The following is a 24,119-nucleotide window of genomic DNA, read 5'->3' as shown; positions in this document are numbered from 1 at the left end:
GGGGTAGGAGAGACCTCCTGCATAATCCCATCACGCAGGATTCCCCATATCCTGCCCCTTGTGCTTGGGAGCAGTTTCTGTCGAATACCTGCACAAATACCTGTGCAATCTCCTTGTTTTCTTCCCTCAAGTTTCCCTTTGCTGCAATGCCTGCAGGAACTTGGCAGCAGGCACCGTTCTGGTCTTTAGCTCTTTGTTTGGGTCCAGGCGTTGTCCCTTTGGCTGTGGGCTGCTGTGGGAAGAGCTTTGTGCCCTCCGTTCATGCTGTGCTGCTGGCACATCGAGCTGCAGAGCCTGAACACAGGGAGGTGGGAACCGAGCTGGGAGCCTGCGCTCACCCATCCGTCTCTGAGGCCTGCCCCACACATCGCCTCTCCCTTGTGCCAGCCTCCAAGCAACAGCCACTGTACACAAACCTGTGCGTGCAGCAGCTGCTGGGAGCACCCTGGCTCCAGCCTGCACCCCAGAGCAGCAGGGAGCAGTCCTGGGGGCTGGCCCCGTGCTCGGGATGGCAGAGCTGCAAGCAGCATCACACAGCAGGAAAGCAGACTCAGCCAAGCTGCATGCCAGGGGTCTAGCACCCCTCATCCCTTCCCAAAGGCTTTAGCTATCCACAGAGACCAGGCTTCGAGACAGGTTCTGGCTGAGGTGGCAGGAGCAGCCACTTAAGTGGCTACTGAGACTGTAGGGTTGGGCTGACATCTGCCACCAGGCTACCAGCAGCACTCCCCTCCCCTCCCACACTACCCCCAAACCTTCTTCCTGCACCCCAGCATTAAGTGCATGCAGCTCCCCATCCACTTGCTTTTAGCAGCAAAGCTGCTGATGCATCTGCAAGCCAGAGGGAAGGCCTGCCTGGGCTGGGGAGCCTGTGAGCCACGGCTGGGTTCCTGGGCAGAGGGCAAGGGCTTGCACTCACACAGGGAGAGCACACAACCCTCCACTCCTCCTTCTGCACCACGCATGCTCCCACATCCCTGCTGCAGCTGGGGTGCTCTCCTCCCAGGCCCCAGCCCCCAACCCACTCCACAAAGAAAAGACTGCAAGAACAACAGCTCCTTTTTTCCTTTTCTTTTGTACACAAATATATACAGGGTATTATACACATCTCTACAGACAGTGCCACTCAGAACACACAGCTCTCTGTGGGCAGAGCCCCCACAGCCACACGGGCAGCCCCAGCCTGTGGCTGTGCCTAGAGACTGGAGCATCCCAGCCACCTGCTGGACCAGGGCTGGGGGGTACGTGGGTGCAGGAACAGGGAACAGGACCAACATCCCCCCTGCCTCAGCCTGGGAGCTCTCATGTCATTTCCGTCTCATCCCTGGGGGAATGGGTGACACTCACCATGCCCCTCTGCACTCACACATGCTCCAGCCCCAGGAGCCAGCTGGCCTGCCCTCCCCATGTGCTGAAGACCCACATCTTTTCCCCTCCATCTCCCTTTCCTCCAGGCCTAGGATTCCTACAGAGAGGTGTGCAGGCAAGTCAGCTACATCCTCCCAGAGCAGCCCCCCTGCTCTGTTGTGTCTGGCTCCCCTCCTCTGGGGAACGATGGGGAGAGAAGCCATTGATGGGACCACCCTGCCCCATAGCAGAGCAATGGCAGGGCTGATGTGTCACTTGTTCAGGTCTGTTAAAGTGCCTGGAGCTCCAGGGCCAGCACAGGTGACTGGAAAGGTAAATGACTGTCCCCTTCCACCCAGCCTGTCAGACCCTGGAGGATACGGCCTCAGTTGGGCCAGTGCAGCACCCACAGGGGACAGGCAAAGGGAGGGTGGTAGTGTCTGCAATGAGCACCAAACAGGATGGTGGCAGGGGTCGAGGGAAATAAATATAGCTCAATAGCAGGGGGATTTATTATTTTCCTTTACATTTTACACAAAGGGAGGGGGTAAGCAATTGAGGGCAACTGATCCTGTCCAGAAGCCTCCTCTCAAAAAGCCTTTAAACAGGGTCAGACCTTCCTGCAGGTGCCAGGGTCTCCAATCCACCTCTCCCATCCAACCTGTCCCCTGCCTGCCTCTGGGACACAGCTACAACCAGGAAAGGGTCAAGGGCAGAGGTAGGGCATGAACAGCCCCCTCTCAGGCTGGGTGATGGCAGGGGAGCCTACACCCAGTCGGGGCAGCTGAAGAAAGCCAACACAGCCCCAGGAAGCTTCTGTGCTCCTGAAGACATGGTCTTGCTCAGAGAGGGCCCCCAGGGGCTGCTCTCCCGGGGCTCCCTCCCTCTCTGAGCCCCTTAGCTGGGCCAAGACCCTGCGGCAGCTCAGGGAAAGCAGCCCATGGGGTCCCACTGCAACCAGGCAGAACTGGCCCCGTAGAGTGCTTGAGGGCTTGCGGTTCAGGACCCCTTCTCTCCTCTCCCTAGCACCCAGGAGACCCCCAGCACAGTCCCCCTGCCCCTGAGACCTGACCCTGCTGTGCAGACACAGAGCAGCAAAGGGGGCCACGGTACCACACAGGGGTCAGGTTGATTTGTTTGAAAGGGGAGTAAAATGCCACTTAAAATGATGCTGCAACCCCCTGCCTGTGCCCCTGGGGAGGAGGGGACAGGACCTGGGGGAGAGGCTGCCTGCGCCTCCTCCTGCGCTCAGCACTCCTCACCCTGCAAGGGGCTGCCTGGCTCACCTTCCTTCCCCACAACGGTGCCACCCCTGACCACGAGGCCAGGCTGGCCCCTTCTCCATGTGGGGGGATGTCTGCCACCACCCCAGTGCCTGGCCCAGCTCCTGGCATGTCACACCAAGCGGGTGCTGCAAGGGGCTGAGAAAGGGCACGTGCAAGCAAAGGGAGAAGGCGCAACAGAAGGCACCCCCTCCCTAGGTGAGGCTTCCCATACACTGACTAAAGCTTTTAGTTCATCGCTTTCCTGCAAGTCTAATAAATTATTAGTGTTTCCTGCCAGGAGGAAGGGGGACAGAGGGGCCTGCTGAAAAGACCCCAAAGGTTCCCCTTGTGCCCCTCCCCACAGCTCACCCAGCCCTCCTCCTCCCTGCAGGTCCAGAGCAGCACCGTGGGGGTCGCAGCCCCCCTTCTCCCCAGCCCCTGGGGTTTGGGGTCTGGGGACACACTGAAGAAGGTAGCTAGTAAAAGAGCATGCCCGCCGAGCTGCCGGGCCGGCGCAGGGTGGAAGGGCAGGAAAATGGAGAGCTTGTGACAGGGCTCCTGCCCCCACTGAAGGCAGAGGCCCCTGGGGGGCAGGTGGGCAAGGGCAGCAGCCAGCACCCTTGGGTGCCTCTCCTTAGGTCTCCATGTGCACAGCCTGCCCTGCTCCTGGGCCTCCTTCCCCTCCCGCCCTCGGAGGTCCCTACTGGTGGATCTCGTTCTCTATGAGGCTGTCCTCACACGACTGGAAATCCGTGTCGTTCATGCCATCTGCATTGATGAGTTCCTCGTCCTGTGAGCCCTGCTCCTCTGACTCTGTTGCTTCGCCCTCCAGTGAGGAGTCCTGCAGCACTTGGGCGATGTACTTCTGCCAGGCCAGGCACAGGGCAGGCGAGGGGTGGGAGAGAGCAGAAACACACGTGAGCCCAGGGGCTTCTCCTGGCAGCACAGCACAATACACAAAGAGCCATGCAAGAGGCTGAAGGTGGAGATACATTTGGAAGGTGAGGAAAGGTCCAGAATTCACACGACATACTGGGAGAGGGGCTAAAAGTGGGGATGGCTGAGCTCTGCACAGTGGATCTGCCAAACCACAGCATCCCCAGGGAGCCAGGGCTGGGAAAGCATGGAGCTTCTCAGCTCTGTGGGGCCCATGTGGACTAGAAGATTGTGCTCCCTTTTTGCCAGTGGATGTGTCCCTCTGAGGCTGAGCTTGCCCCCTATGGGAATCTCCTTTAGGCAAGTTGCCACTGCCCTTAGGTACACAGACACTAGTAAGGAGCCTGGATTACATACACACACCCCAGCACAGCTCCCCTCAGAAAGCAGGAGGCACTGCTGTACCCCATCTGTACATGTACCCCCTGAACCACTCTGCACATAACCCAACTAGAAAAGTGTCATGGTGGAAGGAAGCAGCTGAATGATACAGTGAACCAAGGAGAAATACAGAAAACTAACTCTGTGATCTCAAGAGTTGGGCAGGGGAGGGAGAATCCCCAAGCACTTTCATGGCCTTCAAGGCTATGCCCTCAGAGACCCCCTTGTGTTGCTTTTGTGGTGTGTGACAGCCTTTGCTGACAGGCAACATGCAAAGATGCAGAATGGGAAGTGAGACTGACCTAGCTGGATTCACTGTCCCAGCTGAGAGAGAGGCAGAGAGTAAAGGCACAGCATCTGAGGAGCAGTGGGAAAGGGCTGAGTGTGCATGCATGTGTATGTGTGGTGTTACACTTCATCACCCCACGAGGGGCACAGCACCTAACACTCGCCTCCCACCCTCACTGGGAGACTCTGGGTGCTGCCTCAGAGCGGTGAGGAGTGAGTTACTCTGACAGGGAGTTATCCCCTTCCCAAACCTGGGTAAGGAGCACAGCAGGACATGGAGGTGGGGACATGGACTCACAGCTGATTTGGGAGCCGGCAGACTGGTGGCGGGTCTCCCATTCTGCCTGTTTTCTACAGCATCCACCTCTGTGTGGTCAATCTGGGGAGGAAATAAGAAGTTAAGACTGCTGGACAACGTGTTTGCTGTCCCACCACAAGAGCAGCACACACACAGCAGGGACAGCCTTGGGACTGTCCCCTCTGTGAAGAGACCCCAGGGCTGAGAGGCTCTTCTGGGGAGCAGGCTGTGATTCCCAAGGGCCCCTGCTGTTCCGTGGCTGAGCTGTGCTCCCTAGGAGAAGGTCCCACAGCCCTACGCAGTACTCTGCCTCACCTTGTAGTTGTGAGCGCTGAGGTATTTGAAGTGCCCGAAGCAGACGTGACACAGGCAGATCACAATGGTGATCACAAGGACCACAAAGGTGAACATGGAAGTGGGGGCCAGGAACCCTGGGGCAAAGGAAAACCGAAGTGGTGGTGTCAGAGGGACTGTGCTCCATGGCTGCCAGGACCAGAGCCTGGCAAGGGAAGTGGCTCTGTACAAGGCCAGGGGCTGGCATCCCAGCCCAGCACTCACCTGTGCGCATGGTGGAAAAGAATAGAAGCCAGAAGAGGCAGAGGATGGGGGCTGCCACCACCTGGTTCACAGCCCCTGAATGGATCTTCTTGTCCAGCTTGGCAGGCAGGTAAGCATAATACAAGTTGTATCGGTCCACCAGGTGCTTAAGAAGCATGTACATGAGCCCTGGGAGAAAGGGAGGTATGCCAGCAGAGAATCATCCTCTTTTCCAACATCTGTGACTGACAACTGACCTCTATGTCCCCCAAACCATCCTTCTTGCCTTCCCCTCAAGCTCTTCCTAGCCTCTGATACAGGGAGGCAGAGGGGTATCACTTACCAAAAGGGACGATGATGGGGCAGGTGATGCTGTACGTCATGACCACAGTGAAGACACACATCATCCATGCGTAAGCAGCCCCAAACTGGAACTCGTAGGCCTGGTGCTGCGAGAGGGAACAGAAACATGTCAGCATGTCCCCGGGAGCTGAGCAGGGGTAACACACACAGCCTCATCAGGGCCCCGCTCCAGCACTCCCATCCCCATGTGGAGGCCACAACCCACCCCCATCAGCCCCGCTACGTACTCGTTTGACATTCCTGCGCTCCGCAGCTGAGCGGGCCAGGCAGAGCCGTATCATGTACATGAGCAACCCAGGGATGCGCAGCAGGTCCATGGCATTCCCAATGAAGGCAGAGGCAATGACATAGTTGACAAAGAAGGCTCCGTTGTCTGGCAGGAACACACACCTAGGGAGGTGCAGCAAGAGCAGGCTGCAGGAGGTGCTTCTGCCTTGCAGGGCAGTAGCCAGGAACACCCAGTACCGCTGGACACCGACAAGAACCTCCCCGCTTCGCAAAGGGCCTTCTGCTCAGCTCTACTTACTCAAATCGTACAGCAGCTTCGGCAAGGAACTTTTTGTCAAACAACCAGCGGAAAAACACATCCAAGCTGTGGGGGAGGAGGCAGGAAGAAAAGAGGAACAGTCAGACACAGTGATCAGACAGACATGCATGTGCAAGGATGTGGAAGCTGCGCTAGAAGGACCCAAGGCTCTGACCATAGACTGCTTTGTTCCCTCTTGGGATGTGTCACTAGCAACTATGTAAATCAAACACTGGAGAAAACAGTGCAGCACTCAAAAAAGGGTGTAAAGCTTCCTGCTTTCATGTGTATTCTTCTCCTTTTGACCTGATCCTGTCAGTAAAGTATTTTCTTCTTCCCTCTTGTTCTTCCCTCATGCCAGGAACAGGTGACTGACTCTACAGAAGAAACTGTTTAGATACGAGGCCCTCTCCAAAACAGAGATTAAAAACAAACAAAAAATAATAATAAAAAAATTCCCATTTTCCTCAATTCTGATTTTCTGATATAAAACTATCCAATCCTCTGGCACCTTGGGCACTGCTGGAGTACACAGCTCCAGAGGCGACAGCAGGGGGCTGAGTGCTCAGAAGGAAGCATGGTCTGTTAACAGTATTCTCATCAAAATGCATTTAGCTGCCTCATTTGTAAGCTTGTATCACAGAATGGGAGTGGTTAGGGTTGGAAGGGACTTTAAAGCTCATCTAGTTACAATATCCCTGCCATGAGCAGGGTCACCTTCCACTAGGTGAGGTTATTCCAAGCCCTGCCCAGCCTGGCCTTGAACACTGCCAGGGAAGGAGCAACCATAGCTTCTCTGAGCAACCTGTGCCAGTGCCTCACAACCCTCATAATAAAGAATTTCTTTCTTATATCCAATCTAAATCTACCCTCCTTCAGTTCAAAACTGTTACCCTTGTCCTATCACTATGTGCTCCAGGAAGCAGGACTATTCTTCTGCCTCTGTTCTCAAGAGCTGCCTGACTTCACCACTGAGGGGCTGCACCCTGAATGCAGGGAGGTAAAGATCCTCCTCACTATCATGTCTGATCAATTCCCATCAGTGAGGACCCCCAGTCCCACCTCCCAGTTTCCCTACTCAGCCGCCGTTCAGTGCTGGGAGCCCGTGCCTAAGGCTGGCAGCCGATGCACTGCTGTTTGCCACAGAGCATTTCTGTAACTGCAGGAAGATTTGGGGCTCACATCCAAACAGACAAGCATTGCTGCAGCCTACACATAACTTGCCCATGCAGTCAAGAGGTGTAACCTACACTGAGTTGGTTTGAATGGCAAATTCATTAGTTTTGTGCAAATTTGGGGTGTGCAGGGCACAGATGTGGGGAGTGCCTCCTTCACCAGCAGATCTCGAGCAGGCTTTTCACACGCATCCATGAACCATTCCAATTTTGTCTGCATTATTTGTAACATCACAACACATGTCAATGCATCTGCACATTGATTCAGTGAGCTTCTCGGAGACACAAACAGGTATGGTCCAACCTAGACCCAGCCAGAACTGAACTGTCACCTTCCTGAGAGAGTGGTGACCAGAGCACTTGTGCAGTGGGAATATAGTGTAAGAGAACTACCAGGGGTGCATCTCAACCCTCCCCATGCTCCTGGTCTCTGCACTTGCTTTCCCTCCCCATCATTTGTACCTGCTCAGGCCCAGTGATGGCAGCAGCAAGACCATGAAGATGAGAAAGGTGTAACACTTGTGCATGGTTGTCCTGTTCTCTCCAGACCTGAGGGCAGAGAGGAGGCCATTAATCTTTCACCATTACCCTGCCATGAGCAGAAATACCTCCATGGCTTTTCCACCAGAAGGCAACTCCCAGTGTCCAATCTGAATCCTACCCTGTCCACTGCTGGTATGTGGACTCGCTCCCTGTCCTTCCCACTGTGTATAAAGTCTGTTCTTGAGTCCCAGTTCCTCCCCTCCTTGTTTCACAGGCCCTCCCACCCCTCTTATCTTTAGAGGATTCTCTTGATGATGACTCTTCAGAGTCATCTCTCTTGATGTGGTCACATCCTCCCCACCAGCCTTTGCAACATAGAGCAGAAAGCAAAGCTTACATTGCATGTCCTATGGGGAACGTGCATCACAAGCAGCACATTATTAATGCTCTTCACTTCAAATACCTTCCCTATGTCCAGAAGCCATAGCAAATGAGGTGATTTTTTCCTTGGAAAAGCTATGACTTACACATGGGCACAGGCACACACCATTCCTGCCTGCCCACCAGAGCCAAGACTTCTCTCACTACTAGCATTTGCCACCAGCCTCAACTCCTGCCAGCTTCCATCTTCTTGTAGACCTATGTTAAGCTCTGCTCAGACAAGCATGCTGCATAACAGCAGCTAAGGACTGTCAGAACAGCTGTCTATGGCAGACCCCAGGTGTCGAAGAGGTGCAACATAACACCATGTTTGGAGTGCAAAACAGAAGGTCAAGCAGAAGGATCCAGCAGGAGCTTTACGTCAGTGACAATATCTAGTGGCCAGGCAGCACGCTGGTGTGACTCAGAGCAGGCGCTGGCTGTCCTCACCTGGTCCAGTGCGCTTCGAAGAATGCAGAGTAATACACGATGGTGGGCAGCAGAGCAGAGAAGCACCACAGCAAGAGGGTGGGGAAGAACTGGGTGATGATGGGGTTCTGCAATGGCGGAGAAGAGACCATGTGTTACATGGTGTGTCTGCTTCTGCACCAGCAGTAGGTACAGCTGCCTTTGCTGACCCTGATACCCCAGCACAGCAGCTACCACTGCAGCCTGGCTAATTTCTCTCCCTATCCCCAGCCTTGCAGGTGGTAGGCATGGTTCTCATGCTACCCATCCTGGACACATCTCTGAAGGCCTTACATTGAGGTACTCCACAGGCTTGGTGACATTGAACTTGTCCATAGTGGTGATGATGATAGCAGGGGTGGTGAGGAAAAAGAGAAGGATGAAGAGGACCACATTGATCACGAGGCAGCGGATCCACCACATGAAGCCCCGGATGGAGAGGTGCTCCCTGGGAAAGGGGAAGGAGGGCATCAGGATGGCTGCATGGGGGAGAAGGTCAGGTCCAGAGCCCCACATACACACCATGGCCCAGCCTGCATGAACAGCACTTGGGGCATCAGCCCAAGGCTGTCCCCTTCCAAGTCAGAACAGATTGCTAGCTCAGCCAGGCTGGGCTTCAGCAAGAACAACTCATTCAGTTACCAGACGAGCAGATGGGGAGGGAGACAGAGAGTATGCACCCCTTTCCCCTTAGTAAGGCCCACTGAGCCCCATAGAACTGCTCACCAATAGATGTTCTGTGGGTCAGGGGCATAGCTGACGGTCCAGTTGGAGACGTGGAGGGACTCACTGCAGGAGGAGGCCCTGGGCTCCCCACGGCATGCACAGCCCTGGCACTTACAAGCATTGAAATCTTTGAGGATTCTGGAGAAGAGAAAGGGAGATGCTGACAAAAAGGGCTGGCAGGGACAAACTGAGGAGAATGCCTTAGTGCTGGCATTCTGATTTAAGGTGAGAGCTGGGACAGGTCATCTTCCTGTGAAGAACAGGACTCTGCACTCACATGGCTGTGATGGTCTCATTGTGGAAAGTGACAAAGGCCATTCCCAGAGGCTTTTCATTCACCTTCTCCTTCTCCCGCTTGTAGTCATCTTTGAGTTTCTCCTCCAGCTTGGTATAGTACTCGATGGCCTCCACCTGAGCAGGGGGACAAAAGTCAGATCAGAGACCTGGAGACCCAAGCCCCCATGTGTCCGCCTACCCAACACCTCAGCTCTGCTCCCACCTCCTCACAGCCTCTGATGACACAGCAGCACAGGTGGCCGCAGGGCTTGGGGTTGATCATGGATGGGGTGTTCTCCTTGCTCTGCAGGTTGGTGAAGTAGATTCGGCCACGCTCTGCTTTCTTCCTGAAACCAGAGAGTGGAGGAGAAGGAAGGAGAGAAAGAAACAGGGTGGCTCAGAAAAGCTCCTGTGGCACCAGACCAGAGGGGAGCCCATGGCACCAGCCCACCCTGCCTCCTCTCCCAAACCAGCCATTACCTCTCTGCATCCAGGAACATCAGCCGGGCCACATCGTAGCAGGGACGGGCCTCCAGGACAGTGCAGTTGGCATAGGCCTCCCTGCAGATGAAAGCAGCAGCTTATCACCTGGCACTAAAGTGTATCCTCAAGCAAATCCCATGCACCCAGGGCTTCTCTCCTGCCTTGGGGGCTGAGCATCACGATGCATAGCAAGAGCTTGCTGGGGGCAGCAGGGGAGCCTGCAGGCTCTGTCCCTTATAAAGGAGGCAACACCTAGGACAAACGCTACATCCTCTGGCTCTAGCACAAGATACCTCTTTGGACTTTCACCCTGTGGCAGCAAAGAACTCCTCTAACCCCACACCCCCTCTGCCTTAATGGACCAGAGGGCTTGCGATCGGGAAGAGGCAGAAGGGTTCCCAAAAGGTACAAAGCATTTCTTCTCTCCCCATGACACTTCTAAATGTGTCCCTTCTAAACATGGCCCTGACTGTGTTCACTGAGGTCCTGACAGGAGAGGAATTAAACTTGATTGTTAAAAATATACTTTTCTGCAAGGACTGTGATCAGGGCAGAAGCAGTAGCACAACATCTCACAGTCACTGCTTTAGCATCTCCTACCTGCATCTCACCTCTGAACTTGACTGTATCTCAGGATATGCCCTGTCCACTACTTACCACACTGATCAGCATGGTTCTGCCAGAGATAGGTAGGTATATCCGAAGGCATAATACTAAGGCAACTGCACATTCAGATAAAGTGTGCAGAAAAATAACAGCAAGATTTCACCTCTTTCTGCTCTCAGTGTATTACTGACGTTCTAAGTAACAGTAGCACTACCCCAAATAACATCACTCTTACAGGGTAGCCTTTAATTAGGGATACAGGGAGACTCACTCAAAATGCTTCTTGATCTTCTCTGGCTCAGCATATTTTGAGATCCCATTAATGAAGAGAGTTCTCTTAACCTGGAAGGAAGAAAGGAAGGGGAAAAAAAAGAGAGGGCAGGCAGGTGTGGATGGCATGAAAGACCACATGGCAGCAAAGCCCTCCAAGGCCTGAGTCAGTGACAGGAAAATGCAGCCCCATCCCTTTAAGTCCCCAGGGATCCCCCTTCTTCTATGCTTCCATAAGCTGCTGGCATCCTGCATCCTGATGTGCTGCAGACCAGCAGGCTTACACTGTAGCTTACACTGCAGCTGCCTGAACAGAAACAAGGGGTATCCTTAAGAAGGCAGCAGAAGCAGCTAGAGAAAATCCCAAAGAAAACATGAGGTCTCCCCGCATTCACCCAGCGCAGACTTCTGTTTCCTGACAGGCAGTCAGGGCTGCTGCTCTGGAGAGCTGCCTTTGGCTAGGCAGAATAAAAGAACAGTCAAAATAAGAATGCCCCAAATTGCTGTGGGAAGCGGGGTGCTTGGCACTCCTGTCAAGGCTACCTTGACAGAAGGGCATGGGAAAATATGCCTGGAAGAGTGACCAGGTCCTGCTCACCAAGTCATCCTCTTTGTAGCGCATCTTGGAGGTGTGCCGGCGCATGCTGTACACTGTCAGCAGCAGGTACAGGAAGGCAAAAGATGTGTGCAGCCACAGCAGGTTATTCCTGTCACAAGGGAGACCACAAAGGTCAATGCAAGGTTACCACTACAGGTCTATGTATGACTGGTCAGGCCCTGAAGGTGCTGGGGCCATGAGCAGTGCAACCAGCATGGCCACATGCCCTACAACCACATGTCCTACAATCACTAGCCTCACAGTGAGGGCAGAAATACAACCATCAAAGAGGTGAGGCTCTGCAACAAATAAGCATTTACAAAATGCCCCCGAAGGGCCTCAATTATCTATCCCACCCCTGCCCACACATACCCAGAATTCAGGTTAGCGATAGTTGTCCTCCCAAAGCTGTAGGCGTTGTTTTCTAGGAAGAAAGAGGCAGACACAAGCACATTCAGTTATACCGAGCGGCACAGAGCACCACTAGGGTGGGCTACTGCAGGAATGTCACCTGCAGAACATCCTAAAACCCAGGCTGCCCAGGATGACCCTCTGGATGCACCACACTCCAAGTGAAACAGCAGTGAGGGATTGTCTGTGTTAGTCCTGTCCTGCCCTCCACTGCTCTCCAGTGGTCTGGGACATGGTGTTGAAAGCAAGTCCCCAAGCCCAGCAAAGCCTCCCTGCTCTCACCTAGCAGATCCCCTGAGAAGTTGACAGGTAACACGATGCCCACGGAGAGCACACCCACAGCCACCAGCAGCCCGATGATGTGCCTCTGGAAGGACAGGTAGTGCACTGCATCACCCCCACACTTGTCCCGGATCTCGTCATCCCTGCCAGGGAGAGAAACACCCTCAATCTTCCACATTCCCTCAAGTGCTGGATGGAGAGAAGCACAAGGGCATGGCTGCCCTCCTGGTGAGCCCACACAGCACCCCTGGTCCTGCCATACACATCTGTCACCAGGCCCTGGAGTAGGGAGCCTAGCACCCAGCCTTGAACCAGCCTGGGTGGAAACGTGTCCATTCAACTCTTACTGTAGCCCCACTCCCCAGCCCAGCCAACCTTCAGCCACACAGGACAGGCAGCTGGACACATGCAAACCCCAGCACACACCCTTCTGGTGGGCCTTGTCTCCCCTGCTGAGATACGGTCCCACAGTGCTCTGAAGCTAAGTACTTGGGAGACTATGCCTGAGCATCATCAGGCTGGGGGTGTCTCTCTGCATCACTCAGCTCCACCTTTGTAGGCATCTCCTTGGATAGCAGTGCCCCTGGATGGAGTCCCAGGGAGAGGAGCACGGGAGACCTGGGCTCGGAGCTCTTCTCTGTCACAGACCCACTATGTGATCTTAGTTTTGGCTTCAGGACTCTTTATCTAGTCCCATCTTTGCTTGTCCTCTCCAGAGGACACACACTTTGCTTGTGTTCTTCACGAGAGAGGGCTGCAGGAAGGGCAGCGACTTCACACAGATGTACTGCGCTGGGTGCTCCAAGACCCTGCCATGCCTTTCCTTCTTCCCCATGTGGATCCCCTGTGTAGGTCCCGGGCCACTTACTTTATCCTGAAGATGGCTGTCAGCCAGGAGCAGAAACCCTGTGCAGAAAGAACACAGGAGGGGCTCACATCATTCCATGCTCCCTTATCCCCACTCCCTCCTCTAAAGGCTTGGGACCACACTGGCGTCCTTGCACCTCCAGAGACTTGGCTTAGGTGGAGGACAGACCATGAACACCCAGACATGCAGAGCCATGGATGGGCCAAGATGAAGATGACTGTGCTGCTCCATGGGGCTCAACACAGGCTGGACCTGTGGCTCTCCAACCTCCCAGGCAACCCATGGGCTCTGGGGACACCTGGAAAATGCACCACTTTAACCATCTTTCTGAACAAGAGCTCTGTGGGGACTGGGAAAACTGGGCCAAGCCAGTGCTCCTCAAAGGACACCTGGGGGAGGAATATTTCCTGGGTGCTTCACCACCCATCCATCACACCCTGTTATTGTACTCCCCTTTAGAGAGGAAAACAGTAGTAGACAGCAGCGTGAGGAGAAGCTGGCAAGTACTGTTTGCCATGTTGAGATAACAGGTTGAACAGATGTCCGTTAAAGCCACAGTTATGTACAGCTTACTTATTTAAGCACATGTCTAGAAGGCATAGTTATGTCACCTTGAGGTCTACACCACAGTCACACACACTACAAGGTGTGGGACTTAATGGCTGGGGATTGGCAAACCCTGTTTCTTCTGAAGAGCCCTTGGTTCAGAGAAGCCATGGGCTCCTGGCCACATGAAGGCAAGGTGCTTGACTCTTGCTGCTACTCACGTTGTCCCTCTGGTCGAAGTCCACAGAGCTGGAGACGGAGGTGAGGCGCTCATAGCGGTCATGGTTGTCGGAATGCAGGGCGGAGGCTACGCTAAAATGACAAGTGGGAGGTGAGGGAGAAAGTTAGGAGATGCGAGGAGGCAGCCTGGCCAGGAACCGAGAGCACCCAGAAGACTGACCCAGAGGTTAATTCAGGTCAGTCTGCTCCGGTTGAGATGGAGAGAGGTGAGATCAGAGACAGCAGTAAACAGAGACCCCTCCTCAGACAGCACCCTGAGCCTTGCAGACCACAGGCTTGGCCACGGATGCTACTCGCTCAGCACCTTCTGAGAGGCACTTGCGTTATGCAGCAGCACCTGTGAGGACGGGCTGGCAGCGCCTGCCGTGAAGGAGAGGTGAGGTCTGTTAAGCACAGTTTACAGACAGGAGGTGGGAACCAGAGGGAGCCGCAGCTCCTCCAGCTCTGGTGTGGCCACAAGGCGGCAGCCCCAGAGCTCCGGAGAGGTGCTGGCAGCAGCTCCATGCTTGCCGTGGGGAAGAGAAAGGTTGGGAGTCTGGTGAGCTCAATCCTGCTAGACCAGCTCTCCACACCTTCAGCGCAGGGAAACCCAGAAGCAAGAGGAACACAGCTGCGCCCCAGTGGGTGGCTGGAGCCCAACCTGCTCTACAGCCTCAGCTGAGCCTCCTGCCTGGAAATCCCTCCAGCATGAGCAGGGCAGACAGCTAGAAGTGAAAGGACAGGAAAGCAAGAGAGGTGAATATCACAGACTGCTTTATCCCAGGCAGAAGCAGGGTCCTAGAAGAAGAACCAGCAGTAGAATCAACCAAGGCAGACAACAGCCCCCGCTATGAAAGGAAGCAGAAGGCAGCTGGCAAATGAGACAGGAAAACGATCAGACCTAAATTAAATAGCACTTGCAAGATGACAACAGCAGGCTGGGACCTTGGGGGTGCAAGAAGAGATATGGCTGATCTGAAGGCTAGAAACAAAGGATAAAACAAGATGAAAACATGGTCTCCCTGTAACCAGTAAAGGTTCAAGGAGGATCAGATGGACAAGAACTCAGAGAAGCAGCTGAAAGACAAGTACTAGAGACAAGGTGGATGACACTGTGGGAATGAGAACAAGCAAAATATCCTCACAACCCTGCTGAAGGAAAGAGGATGGGACACATAGCCTCTGTCAGAGCACAGCAGCACCTGCTGAGTCCGTAGCTGGAAGTAACAGAGAAAAGAGATTAGCTGAAGGTCATGGGACTACAGCAGTGCAGATTCAACAGTGGTGTGCAGCCTTGCAACTGTGCAGCCCAACACCCTGCTCTGCTGGAGGGACAACTTGAGTTTCAACCAAGCTCTTGGACCTTCAGCTCCAGAGGGCTTGCAGCTGGGTGCAGTGAGGAAGGGCAAATTTCTGCTGCCTGAAGCCCTGAGGAGAGCCCAGGGTGATGACATGGTGTGCTTTTGACTCCTCAGTACTGGAAAAGCAAAGGGCAGAGCAGAAGCAGCACTGGAGGGAAGAACTGAGAAGAGTGCCATGTTATGAGATGACCAGGCTAACTCAGCTCCATTTGCAGGGATGCAGAGACAATAGTGAGAATGACCTGCAGTTCTAATAAGACAGAAGAGGCCAAACCTTGCCAAAGACTAGAAGCTAAAGAGGGAGCTCCAATGGTACCTGCACCTAGCTGGAGGCTTTTTAAAGCAAGGCACTAAACAAAGGAAGTGGATGGCAGCAAGGCTGCCCTAAACCATGAGAAGATTAAGGTGGGACTCTACCTGCTGCCCCAGGCTTGGTGCCAGCCCCACCAGGGAAGGAGAAGGACAGGGTCCAAGGCACGGCTAGCTTCAGACCAAGGGAATCACAGGCTCCAGGATGGGAGACCAGGCATGCCATAGAAAGGGCTTGCTGCAGTGTGAGGCAGGAGGTGGCTGTGCAGGTGGCAAGCCCCACAGGGCTCTGTGAACACTGCCCTTATACAGGGGTGTGGGTAGGTTGCCATGACTTGCTGGTACACTGAGTCACCAGTTAAGAGTGCTGATGGCTACAAGTCCTGGCAATGGACAGGACAAGGGCCTTTGCTTGAGAACTGGCAAGTGGATACACCAGACAAACATACCCTTTTACACCAAGAGTGATGTTGCACATTCAAGGGCTGGGAGCACTGGGTGGCATACACGTGTCCCTGAGCCCCCAGCACAGAGCAGAGCGGGGATGCAAAAGTGCCACCAGCCTTGGAAGAGCACAGGCAGGATGAGGTTTTCTCACTGAGCTCCACAGGCTTTTGAAAGTTTCTGGCTACCAACACTGTCCCAGCTCAAGCAGTAGGTTTCTTGGGGGGTAGGGGAGAAGCAGGAGCAAGTTCAGATGAAGAATAGGAGCAGGAAGAAGTGGCCTCCTGGAGAGAGACAAGCACTCATGAGGATAACTGAGGTGCCCCCCCCCGAAGCCTCATAGCATGATGGTTCTGCTAACTCTGCCTTACTTCCCCCACAAGGTGTTAGCAGGGAAAAGTTGCCAGACACACCTGAAGCAGAGCCAACCGCTAGTGAAGCACTCAAGCATGAATAAGGGGTCCCCTCTATGCCACATACCACAGGTACCAGTGTCTCTATTTTTGTAACTCCAACTGCTCTGCTGCTTTGGGGACAAGGAGCAGCTACAAATATAGGAACACCCCTGTACCTTCTCAAGACAGTAGCAGTGTCAGGTCCCTGCTTTGCAAGTGGTTGGATTATGAGAAGTGAGGCTGCAGCTTGCTGCCTTGGCCTTAGACCTATGTCAGGCTGGCTGGAGTGACCTCGCAGGCTCTGCACCATCAGCTGACTGTCTCCCCTGTGGTGTGTACCACCCAGCCAGTTGGCAAGGCATAGGGGATGCCCTTAGCCATAAAAGCAGCAAGAGGGAAGAGCAGCGAGAGAGGGTCCATGGCAGGGTTTAACAGGCAACATCAGGCCACGGTGCTGGAGCACGCTCTCAGCAGTGCTGAGACAAGAAGTTTGCTCCTGCAGGGGGAGAGAGAAAGGACAAAGGTGCTGCCCTGCTGGGTGTGCTACCAGTTGGGGTTATGTGGCAAGAGACAAGGGCCAGCACTTGCCCTGGTCCCAGCAGCCGCATGAGGTAAACAAAAAGCTGCAAGTCTCACAACTGCCTGCCAGATCCTCTCTGTGCATCCGTCTGCCCTTGCAGCCAGTGTGGGAGCAGTCCTCATGGCACCCCGGCACAACAAGGATCAGGCAAAGGACGTGACCAAGTGTGCTGTGGGCTCAATTGAGTTTATTTTCTCCATCATAAGGCAGGATAGCTGGAGGTGGTACAGTAGGACATATGATATGGCAACCTCCACCTTGGCCAGGACAGGGAGCTCCTTGGCACTGCTGCCTTTGTGAAGTGTTTAAAGACCACAGGGGAAAGGCCAGGGCGCATCCAGCTGCGGCAGCGGCTGACACAAAGGAAAGGGAAAGAGAAGAGCGTGAATCCACTGAAAGGCACAAATTCAAACCCAAACTCCCAGCCACTTAGATTAGTTCAGAAGCAAGACAGAAAACTGCAAGGGAACAGGAGAGAGAAGGAGAGAAAGCAAGAGAGAAGAAACGAGACCCTGAGAAAACAACATACTATTCCCGCTCCTCTCGATCCATCTGCCAGCGTCGGCGCCTGGGGGCACAGAAACAGAAAGGGAGAGGTTACAACCCTGGGAACAGGTGCTGGGTCTCCTCCGTCACAAGGAGCTATCCACCCAGCATGGCTCCACACTGTCCTGGGGAAGAGAAATCTGATGATGGTCAGACTGGAGAAGACCTTGCTTCCAGAGCCCAGCATCACCCCAAATCACAACAACCCAAAACCCCAACAGCCTGGGGGTAGAGTGCTTTACTGCCAGCTGAAGGGAAGCTGGCTTGGCTCCACACCATGAGTGCCCCAGGGAGCCCCTGAGGGATAAGGCCAAGCAGGACAACCTGCCACGGCTGCCCAACTGCCGTCTAAACTCCCCTTCCATGCCTTTCCTCCCCAGACAGGCAGCCAACACACTTGCATGCTACCCTCCCAAAACGCTCATCCCACTCTGCACATGGGTCAAGCAGCAGCAGGTCCTCCCTGGGATCCTGGTGATCCACAGCTCTTACCACACCATACACATACCAGCTGTCCCTCACCAAAGAGTTGGCATCCTTCAGGCTTTCTGCCTACAGCCACTGCTCCCACTACCTTGCATCAAAGGTACTCAAGCATCACCTCAAGCATCAGAAAAAGAGCCCCTAAGTCCAGACCTGTGCATCATGTGACCAACAGTAGGCACTTGCATGACCTAAGCTTTCATGTAGACCCAGAAAGCTTAACCCTGAGGAGCTGCTGCCATCATACAGCTGTTACCTTCTCCTCTTTTTTTCCCCAATGTCGCTACATTGCCGATTCCCCCAGCCAGGCCACAAAAGGGGGCCCGAGGAGCCACAGGGACACAACTGCTTATCTAATGCCATCCAGGACCACTTATTTAAACCAGAAGAGTCCCTGGTTTGGTGCTGGAAGAAAACAACTCTTTGCACTGTTGTGCATGGGGTACCTGAAGAGCAGCTTGCTTGAATCTGTATTGCCAAAGGAACCAAAGAAGCTGGAGCTCAGCCCCACCTAAGCCTTTGGGTGCAATGAGCTCATGGAGCTGATTCAAAGGGAAGAACCATCTACCACAGCCAGCCTTCAGAAGCTGCATTTTGCCTCTAGCACCACAGGCACAGCAAACCACCCCTGGAGAAGGGCAGACTACCTGCACATCCCTTCTGCCTTAATCCAGGAGAGTTCCTTGTTCTGCAGTGAAAGAAAATAATCACTGTCCTTCCTGCTGCTGCCAGCAAAAACAACCATAGCATCTCATTCTGCTGTGGAGCTGCCATCCCTAATGGGCCCTAGCTTTTGCCAACATACACTATAGCCCAAAAATGCATTGGGTAGGAAGGATCCATACCCAGACGGACTCATCAGCACTTAAGATGCAAGCTAAGCTCACATTAGCACAGCAGTACTGCACCTGGAAATGCAGCCTACCACTTTGAAGTGCTCTTAATGAGAATGGCACCCAGCACAACCAAAGATACCTTCAGAGGCTTAACAAAGGCTTCACTGTGGCAGCCCTCACCCTTCCTGTGACCTTTTTCCTCTCTCTCTTCCTTCCATCTGCTGTTCCTCTGTAAGGGCTCTTGCACACCTCTGTTACTGTAGGGACCATAAGTTACATGGAGCCAGTAGCCACTCCCTGGGTTGGGAAAGGATGTTGTAGCAAAAAAGCCAGTATGTGAGGATTTTCCCTGTTCCTAGAGCTCAGGGGATGCTTGCCTCTCCTCCCCAGCTGCCCCCAGAACATGCAGGGGTATTTATCCTTTCTGCCTCACAGAAAGGGTACCACGCATGCCCTTCTCCCATGCTTACCTGTCAGCATCAGTTACCAGGGCCAGGCGTCCATAGTCCCAAGCAACTTTACGCAAAATTGAAAAGGCAAACAACAGTGCCTAGAAGAGAGCAAAGGAAGAACTGTGAGATGAGACACTGCCCAACTCTGTGCAGAGCAACAGGAACAGGCAGGGTAGAAGGGGACAGAACTGTGCAGCTAACAGTACACTGAGATCATGGGACAGCACAAGTTCCCCAGGGCTGTTAAAAATCTAACTGGATGGCTGTGGGAGGCAGAGGTCCAGGGTGCAACACGCAGTAGCTAAGTTAGCCACAGGATCAAAAGGCCGCTCAGGTCCCAGAGAGGTGAGATTATTCCTACAGTATCTGTGGTCCTGCAGTTTCTAAGGAGGAACAAGCAAAGCCTTTGGGTGGGTAAAGCTGCAGGGACCGAGACCATAAGCAGGAGGTTTGGGATGCAGGACTCACCTAATCTGACCCACATCCTTAGGAAAATTTGCAATGCCTTCAATGGGCTCAGTGTGGTAGTATTTAAGTCAATAGTGGCTAACCCCACAGTAGGTAAGGGCCCCAATCAGGGCCTCGAAGTCAGCCAGTAGCAAAGTCAGCCAGCAGTGAAGTAATGGATGGCATTTGGGGCCCTCAACATTAACCACCTCCCTTCATGGCTAATCGTGGAAGAAGGTGCTGAAGCAACAGTAGGCAGACTTACAAGAAAGCACATAAAATCAAGGGCTAGGACAGTGGGCACCCCTCCGAAAGGCAGCCCCTGCAGCACAGTGCTGCGGATGCGGGCACTGTAGCAGTAGTCCTTGGTGCTGTTGTTGCACGTGGAGGTTTTGCAGGTGGCCCCTGCTGAGCCAAGGGTGGCAATCACGTAGGGAAGCATCTCTACAGCTTCATTGTCTTCCCTGGGGAAAGAAGAGAAAGGCATGGTTAGAAGCACAGCAGCTGAACAACTGCTGGAGTTCGGGGCCTGCCTTGCCTGCCACCTGAGGCCTCCTCTGCCCTACAGGATTTCCATGGGCACCAGTGTCCAGGGACAGGTCATCTGGAGAAGCCTACTGAATGCGAGGGTGCTGGAAAAGCCCAGGTACTTCAGCAGTTGTGGTCCCACGACCCACAGCTTCTAAGCTCCCTTCCTTGCTCCCCACCTTCATGCCCCTTAAGCGCATCTCTTTCTCACAGACTACTACTGTTCCCGGGAGGTGGTGTGTCATCCTCTCCACCTCAGCAGAGAGAATGTTCAGGTACAGGAAAGAACAAAGGGGTGGGGTGGTGGGGGGATGAAGTCACATCTGGATGATGGAAACAAACTGCTATGGGACAGTTGCTGCATCATGATCCCACAATTTCCTCTGCCTGTCTGCATGCCATTAACTTTATTAGGCTGACTCACCACCTTCTGCTCATTGCAGGCCTCAGCCCCCAGGTCCCAGGGCACCCATCAGGAGCTAGTTACACCTCCTGCTTATTTTTTTCTTTCCTCTGACTTGGATGCATTGAGATGCCACCACACAGAGGCTGGAGAGGAGGCTTAGCTTGTCAAATACTCATTTTGGTGCACCTCAGATTGCTACAAGACCCGCAGCTGGATTTGGGTCAGCACCACTGCAGTGTCACTGCTTGGACATGAGGAGATCTTTCTCCTGCGCAGAGCAGCTCCATGGGAAACACAGAGAAGACTATGTTAGCAATGGATAAATGAAAATTGAGCATCACTGGGATGATCTAGAAATGACAAACTGACAGCAAAACCACAACCACTTTGTGTAACAGGGAGAGAAAATTCTCATCATCTGCAAAAGGAAGCACTGATAACAGACAGGAAGACCTACCCAGGTTGCTGATCTCTGAATCTCTCCTCTTATCCAGCATCGATCAACCATCCCAAATCCTTCCCTACTACTGCATACCACATAGAAAGGCTGGATAGCATAGCATCACTTCTGGGCAATGCTCAGGTGCTGCTTACCCGAGCCCAGAAATGTCATCCTTGTGGGACGGGCAAAAGAGCTGTCACTTGCCCAAAGCATGAAAAAGCTACCACCACTGCCCTGTGCTGGCTTCACACATGTCCCAGAGATGCCCCCTGCCACCAGCCCTTGCAGCTCTGCGTTGGATGGTGACATTGGCAGGGAGGGCACAGGGCTCTTCCCTCCAGCTCACGGCTACATCCTGGCAATTTCCTGCCTGGCTGCAGAGATTTATCAGCAGCACAACACAGCCCTGGCTGCATAATGGGCACCACATTGTTCACTGCATTGTCCTGGAGAGCTCTGCTTCCAAGTGAGGCCTCCCAGCTCTGCTGGTATGGATGCACAGCTGGAAACCAGCTGAAACACCAGTGATGAAGGGCAACACAACAAGCAAATGCCCAGCTGGGTACAGTCACTGAGGGGGGTCAGCCCAATTGGAAAAGCCACCAATCAGCTTGTAAAGACATAGTCACAGGTATAGAGCTGGAGCGGGGCTGCTGGGAGCAGAAAATGGGAGTATAAAAGCAGGAGAAGAAAGCCAAGCCATGAGATCACAGTTGGGAAACAACTGGGAAGCCAGGCAGGGTAATTCACCCTGGCTGAATTAATAAGAAACTTGGAAGCTCCAGGGGAGGGATGGGAAGAAATGATGGGATGAAACTCACCAAAGAGAAGTCACATGCTTTGGAGCGTGAATGCTTATATCCCTCTGGTTTTACTCCCAAGTGCCAGCCTAGATGGACTCACTGCAAAGAGAAATTACCTCTCATTCCTCTTTCTGGGAATCTTGTAAACTTTTAGGTTGTATATGGTATCTTGCAGCAACGAGTTCCAGATATTGAATAAAAGGCTATGACCCTACTGCAACTGCCCAGCCTTCAGCTCTCCTTGCATAGTGGGAGAAGCCAAAGAATAAAAGCCTTAAGTTCACTACTATTAAATGCCTTCTCTTTCCCATGACACAAAGTCTCTTCCAGCTCTAACCACTCTCACCACACACCCCAAATATATCCTCTCTTTTGACCCTATGGAAAGGTGACCAGAACCGCATACAATATCCTGAGTAGGAAAACGACCTTGGCTGCCAGAACAGCATCCTAATGCTCTCAGCATCTCTCCTTATGCTACTCCTTGCGCAGTCGAGCATGATTTACTTCTCCAATGGCACCTCTGCACATCGAGGACAAGTATCTCCAACCAGCCTGCAATGCTGCTGCCCTGAGTAGCCACAGTAATTTAGAAGCCAGCCATGTCCCAGAACAAATCATTCCTTCCAATACACCTGGCCGCACACTTCTAAGGACCCACTTTCTCACTGCCTCACACCACTTCACAGGGTGTCACTTCATCTTGACAGACCTCAACAACTCCAGGGTATCGGCAGATTTTAGGCACCTTGCTGCACATTATCTTTTCTGGGTCATTAATAACCACGAACCTCATCCCTCTGCTCTTGTCACACTGAAATGGCTCATTCCTAGGCTTTGTTGGTGGACCCTCAGCCAATTTTTTGATCCATGAATATGCATCTCTCCAGTGGGCAGTTTTCTCAACAATCTTTTGAGAAGGATTTCAGAGGTTTTCTGAATGCCCAAGCCAGTTATACAAGCTGCCTGACTATTACCTACTATCTTATAGATGTACTGAAAGACTTGCAACAGATCAGGGAGGTATAATTTTCCTCTGCAGAGAGCAAACTGTTTTACCTCATTCCTGCATGTTTTATAGACCCATTTTCTGGTAGTCTTTCTACAGAAGTGAGGCTCACAGACTCACATTGCCCATGAGCCTACCATAATCATTATTCATATAAGCCATTATATGTTCAAGATGAACTTTGCAAGCCTATGGGTAATTTAAGCCGCATTTCACAGAGACAAGTTCCAGAGATGTAGTTTTTTTCCCTGAAGCCTAGATGATGGCCTGGAAGGGATAGGAGATAAGTTTTCTTAGCTTCTCCAGCAACCCAACCAGAACACCCAGTAATGGAAAAGCTGGGGCATATGCCCAAGGCTTACGCTGCCTTTTCATGAGCCCAGACAGGTAGCACAGTGGCAATCAGCACCATTCTCTGGTATGCAAGCTCCCATCAGGCTGGTAAGCACAAGAAGGGGCTCCCCATGGAGACAGAAGTGCTTCAGGGGTGTGGGAGGGCTGGGAAAGCTTGCAGGGACATGGTTAAAAGGTGCCTTTCCTGGTCCCTCCTTCCCCTGGTGTGCTGTAGGACAGGGGAGCATAGCTCTGCCTGGGCTGAGATGCTAACATCAGTAAAAGCATCAAGAGCCAAGACTCAGGGAATTGGTGGGAAGCTGTTGCAATGGATGGGGTTATGGGAACCAGCCCATGGTGTCAAAGCCCTTTCCTGACCATTAACACAGCTTTCCACCACAGCACACAGAGTGGCCAAGGAGGCAGTAAGAGCAGGACATCAAACCAGGTGTCATGCAAGCCCCAGAGCCTTCCCCTCCTGCACTATGTGCATTTAATGCTGACTTCCTCAAAACTGCAAAGACAGCATAGAAGAACCTGCCAAAAGGCATTTTCAGCTCTTATTCAGCAGTTCTGGATTCCATCCCCTTTCTCTGTGAACAGTGGGAAGGGGGGAGGAAGGAATGGCAGTCCCCCTGCTTCCCCATCCCCAGAGAAGCCTGCTCCCTGCTCCACACATCCAGCAGTATTGACATGTCCATGCTGTCCCATGTTTCCATGTCAGGAGAAGAGGCATCCTGTTTCCTAGTTGAAGACCCTAAAGCACATCCCACTGAGTGCTGCAGAGCACAAGCTCCCACCCACTAAGCCCTGTGTAAATGCAGTGCTGGGAACTGCTGCTCTAGAGGGCTTGGCAGGGCAGGGGCTCTCATCCTCCTCGCCTTTGTCACCACATCTTGCTGGGTTTTTCCTCTTGGATGAGCACCCATGTGGAAGCCAAGCAAGCCTGCAAGCTCTCATCCATCCATTGCAA

At 53.3% G+C, this 24,119-nt stretch overlaps 1 protein-coding gene across 3 annotated transcripts in view; it reads right to left on the bottom strand.

Annotated features, from left to right (window-relative positions):
- Positions 1 to 1,065: 1,065 nt before the first annotated feature.
- The window catches only part of TMEM63B (transmembrane protein 63B), a 45,890-nt gene continuing 22,836 nt past the window's right edge, over positions 1,066 to 24,119 (bottom strand). The window contains exons 2-25 of one of the 3 annotated variants that reach the window (XM_034061120.1): positions 21,823 to 21,903; positions 19,891 to 20,089; positions 19,197 to 19,276; positions 17,391 to 17,429; positions 13,775 to 13,865; positions 13,008 to 13,045; positions 12,140 to 12,282; positions 11,819 to 11,870; positions 11,447 to 11,555; positions 10,850 to 10,920; positions 9,970 to 10,050; positions 9,713 to 9,836; positions 9,491 to 9,624; positions 9,214 to 9,351; positions 8,782 to 8,935; positions 8,470 to 8,576; positions 7,579 to 7,665; positions 5,942 to 6,007; positions 5,643 to 5,805; positions 5,396 to 5,501; positions 5,074 to 5,241; positions 4,831 to 4,946; positions 4,516 to 4,596; positions 3,313 to 3,477 (exon numbers count right to left, since the gene is read on the bottom strand). In XM_034061120.1, the coding sequence (XP_033917011.1) occupies positions 3,313 to 3,477; positions 4,516 to 4,596; positions 4,831 to 4,946; positions 5,074 to 5,241; positions 5,396 to 5,501; positions 5,643 to 5,805; positions 5,942 to 6,007; positions 7,579 to 7,665; positions 8,470 to 8,576; positions 8,782 to 8,935; positions 9,214 to 9,351; positions 9,491 to 9,624; positions 9,713 to 9,836; positions 9,970 to 10,050; positions 10,850 to 10,920; positions 11,447 to 11,555; positions 11,819 to 11,870; positions 12,140 to 12,282; positions 13,008 to 13,045; positions 13,775 to 13,865; positions 17,391 to 17,429; positions 19,197 to 19,276; positions 19,891 to 20,067 (2,490 nt within the window). In that variant the 5' untranslated portion in view covers positions 20,068 to 20,089; positions 21,823 to 21,903. Of the gene's footprint in view, positions 3,478 to 4,515; positions 4,597 to 4,830; positions 4,947 to 5,073; positions 5,242 to 5,395; positions 5,502 to 5,642; positions 5,806 to 5,941; positions 6,008 to 7,578; positions 7,666 to 8,469; positions 8,577 to 8,781; positions 8,936 to 9,213; positions 9,352 to 9,490; positions 9,625 to 9,712; positions 9,837 to 9,969; positions 10,051 to 10,849; positions 10,921 to 11,446; positions 11,556 to 11,818; positions 11,871 to 12,139; positions 12,283 to 13,007; positions 13,046 to 13,774; positions 13,866 to 17,390; positions 17,430 to 19,196; positions 19,277 to 19,890; positions 20,090 to 21,822; positions 21,904 to 24,119 lie in introns of those variants that run through there. The other 2 variants (XM_005145335.4, XM_034061119.1) reach the window with 2 other exon arrangements.

The sequence above is a fragment of the Melopsittacus undulatus genome, chromosome 3 (genome assembly GCF_012275295.1).
Source record: "Melopsittacus undulatus isolate bMelUnd1 chromosome 3, bMelUnd1.mat.Z, whole genome shotgun sequence".
Lineage (NCBI taxonomy): Eukaryota > Metazoa > Chordata > Aves > Psittaciformes > Psittaculidae > Melopsittacus > Melopsittacus undulatus.
This window is presented reverse-complemented; position numbering and strand designations above follow the sequence as displayed.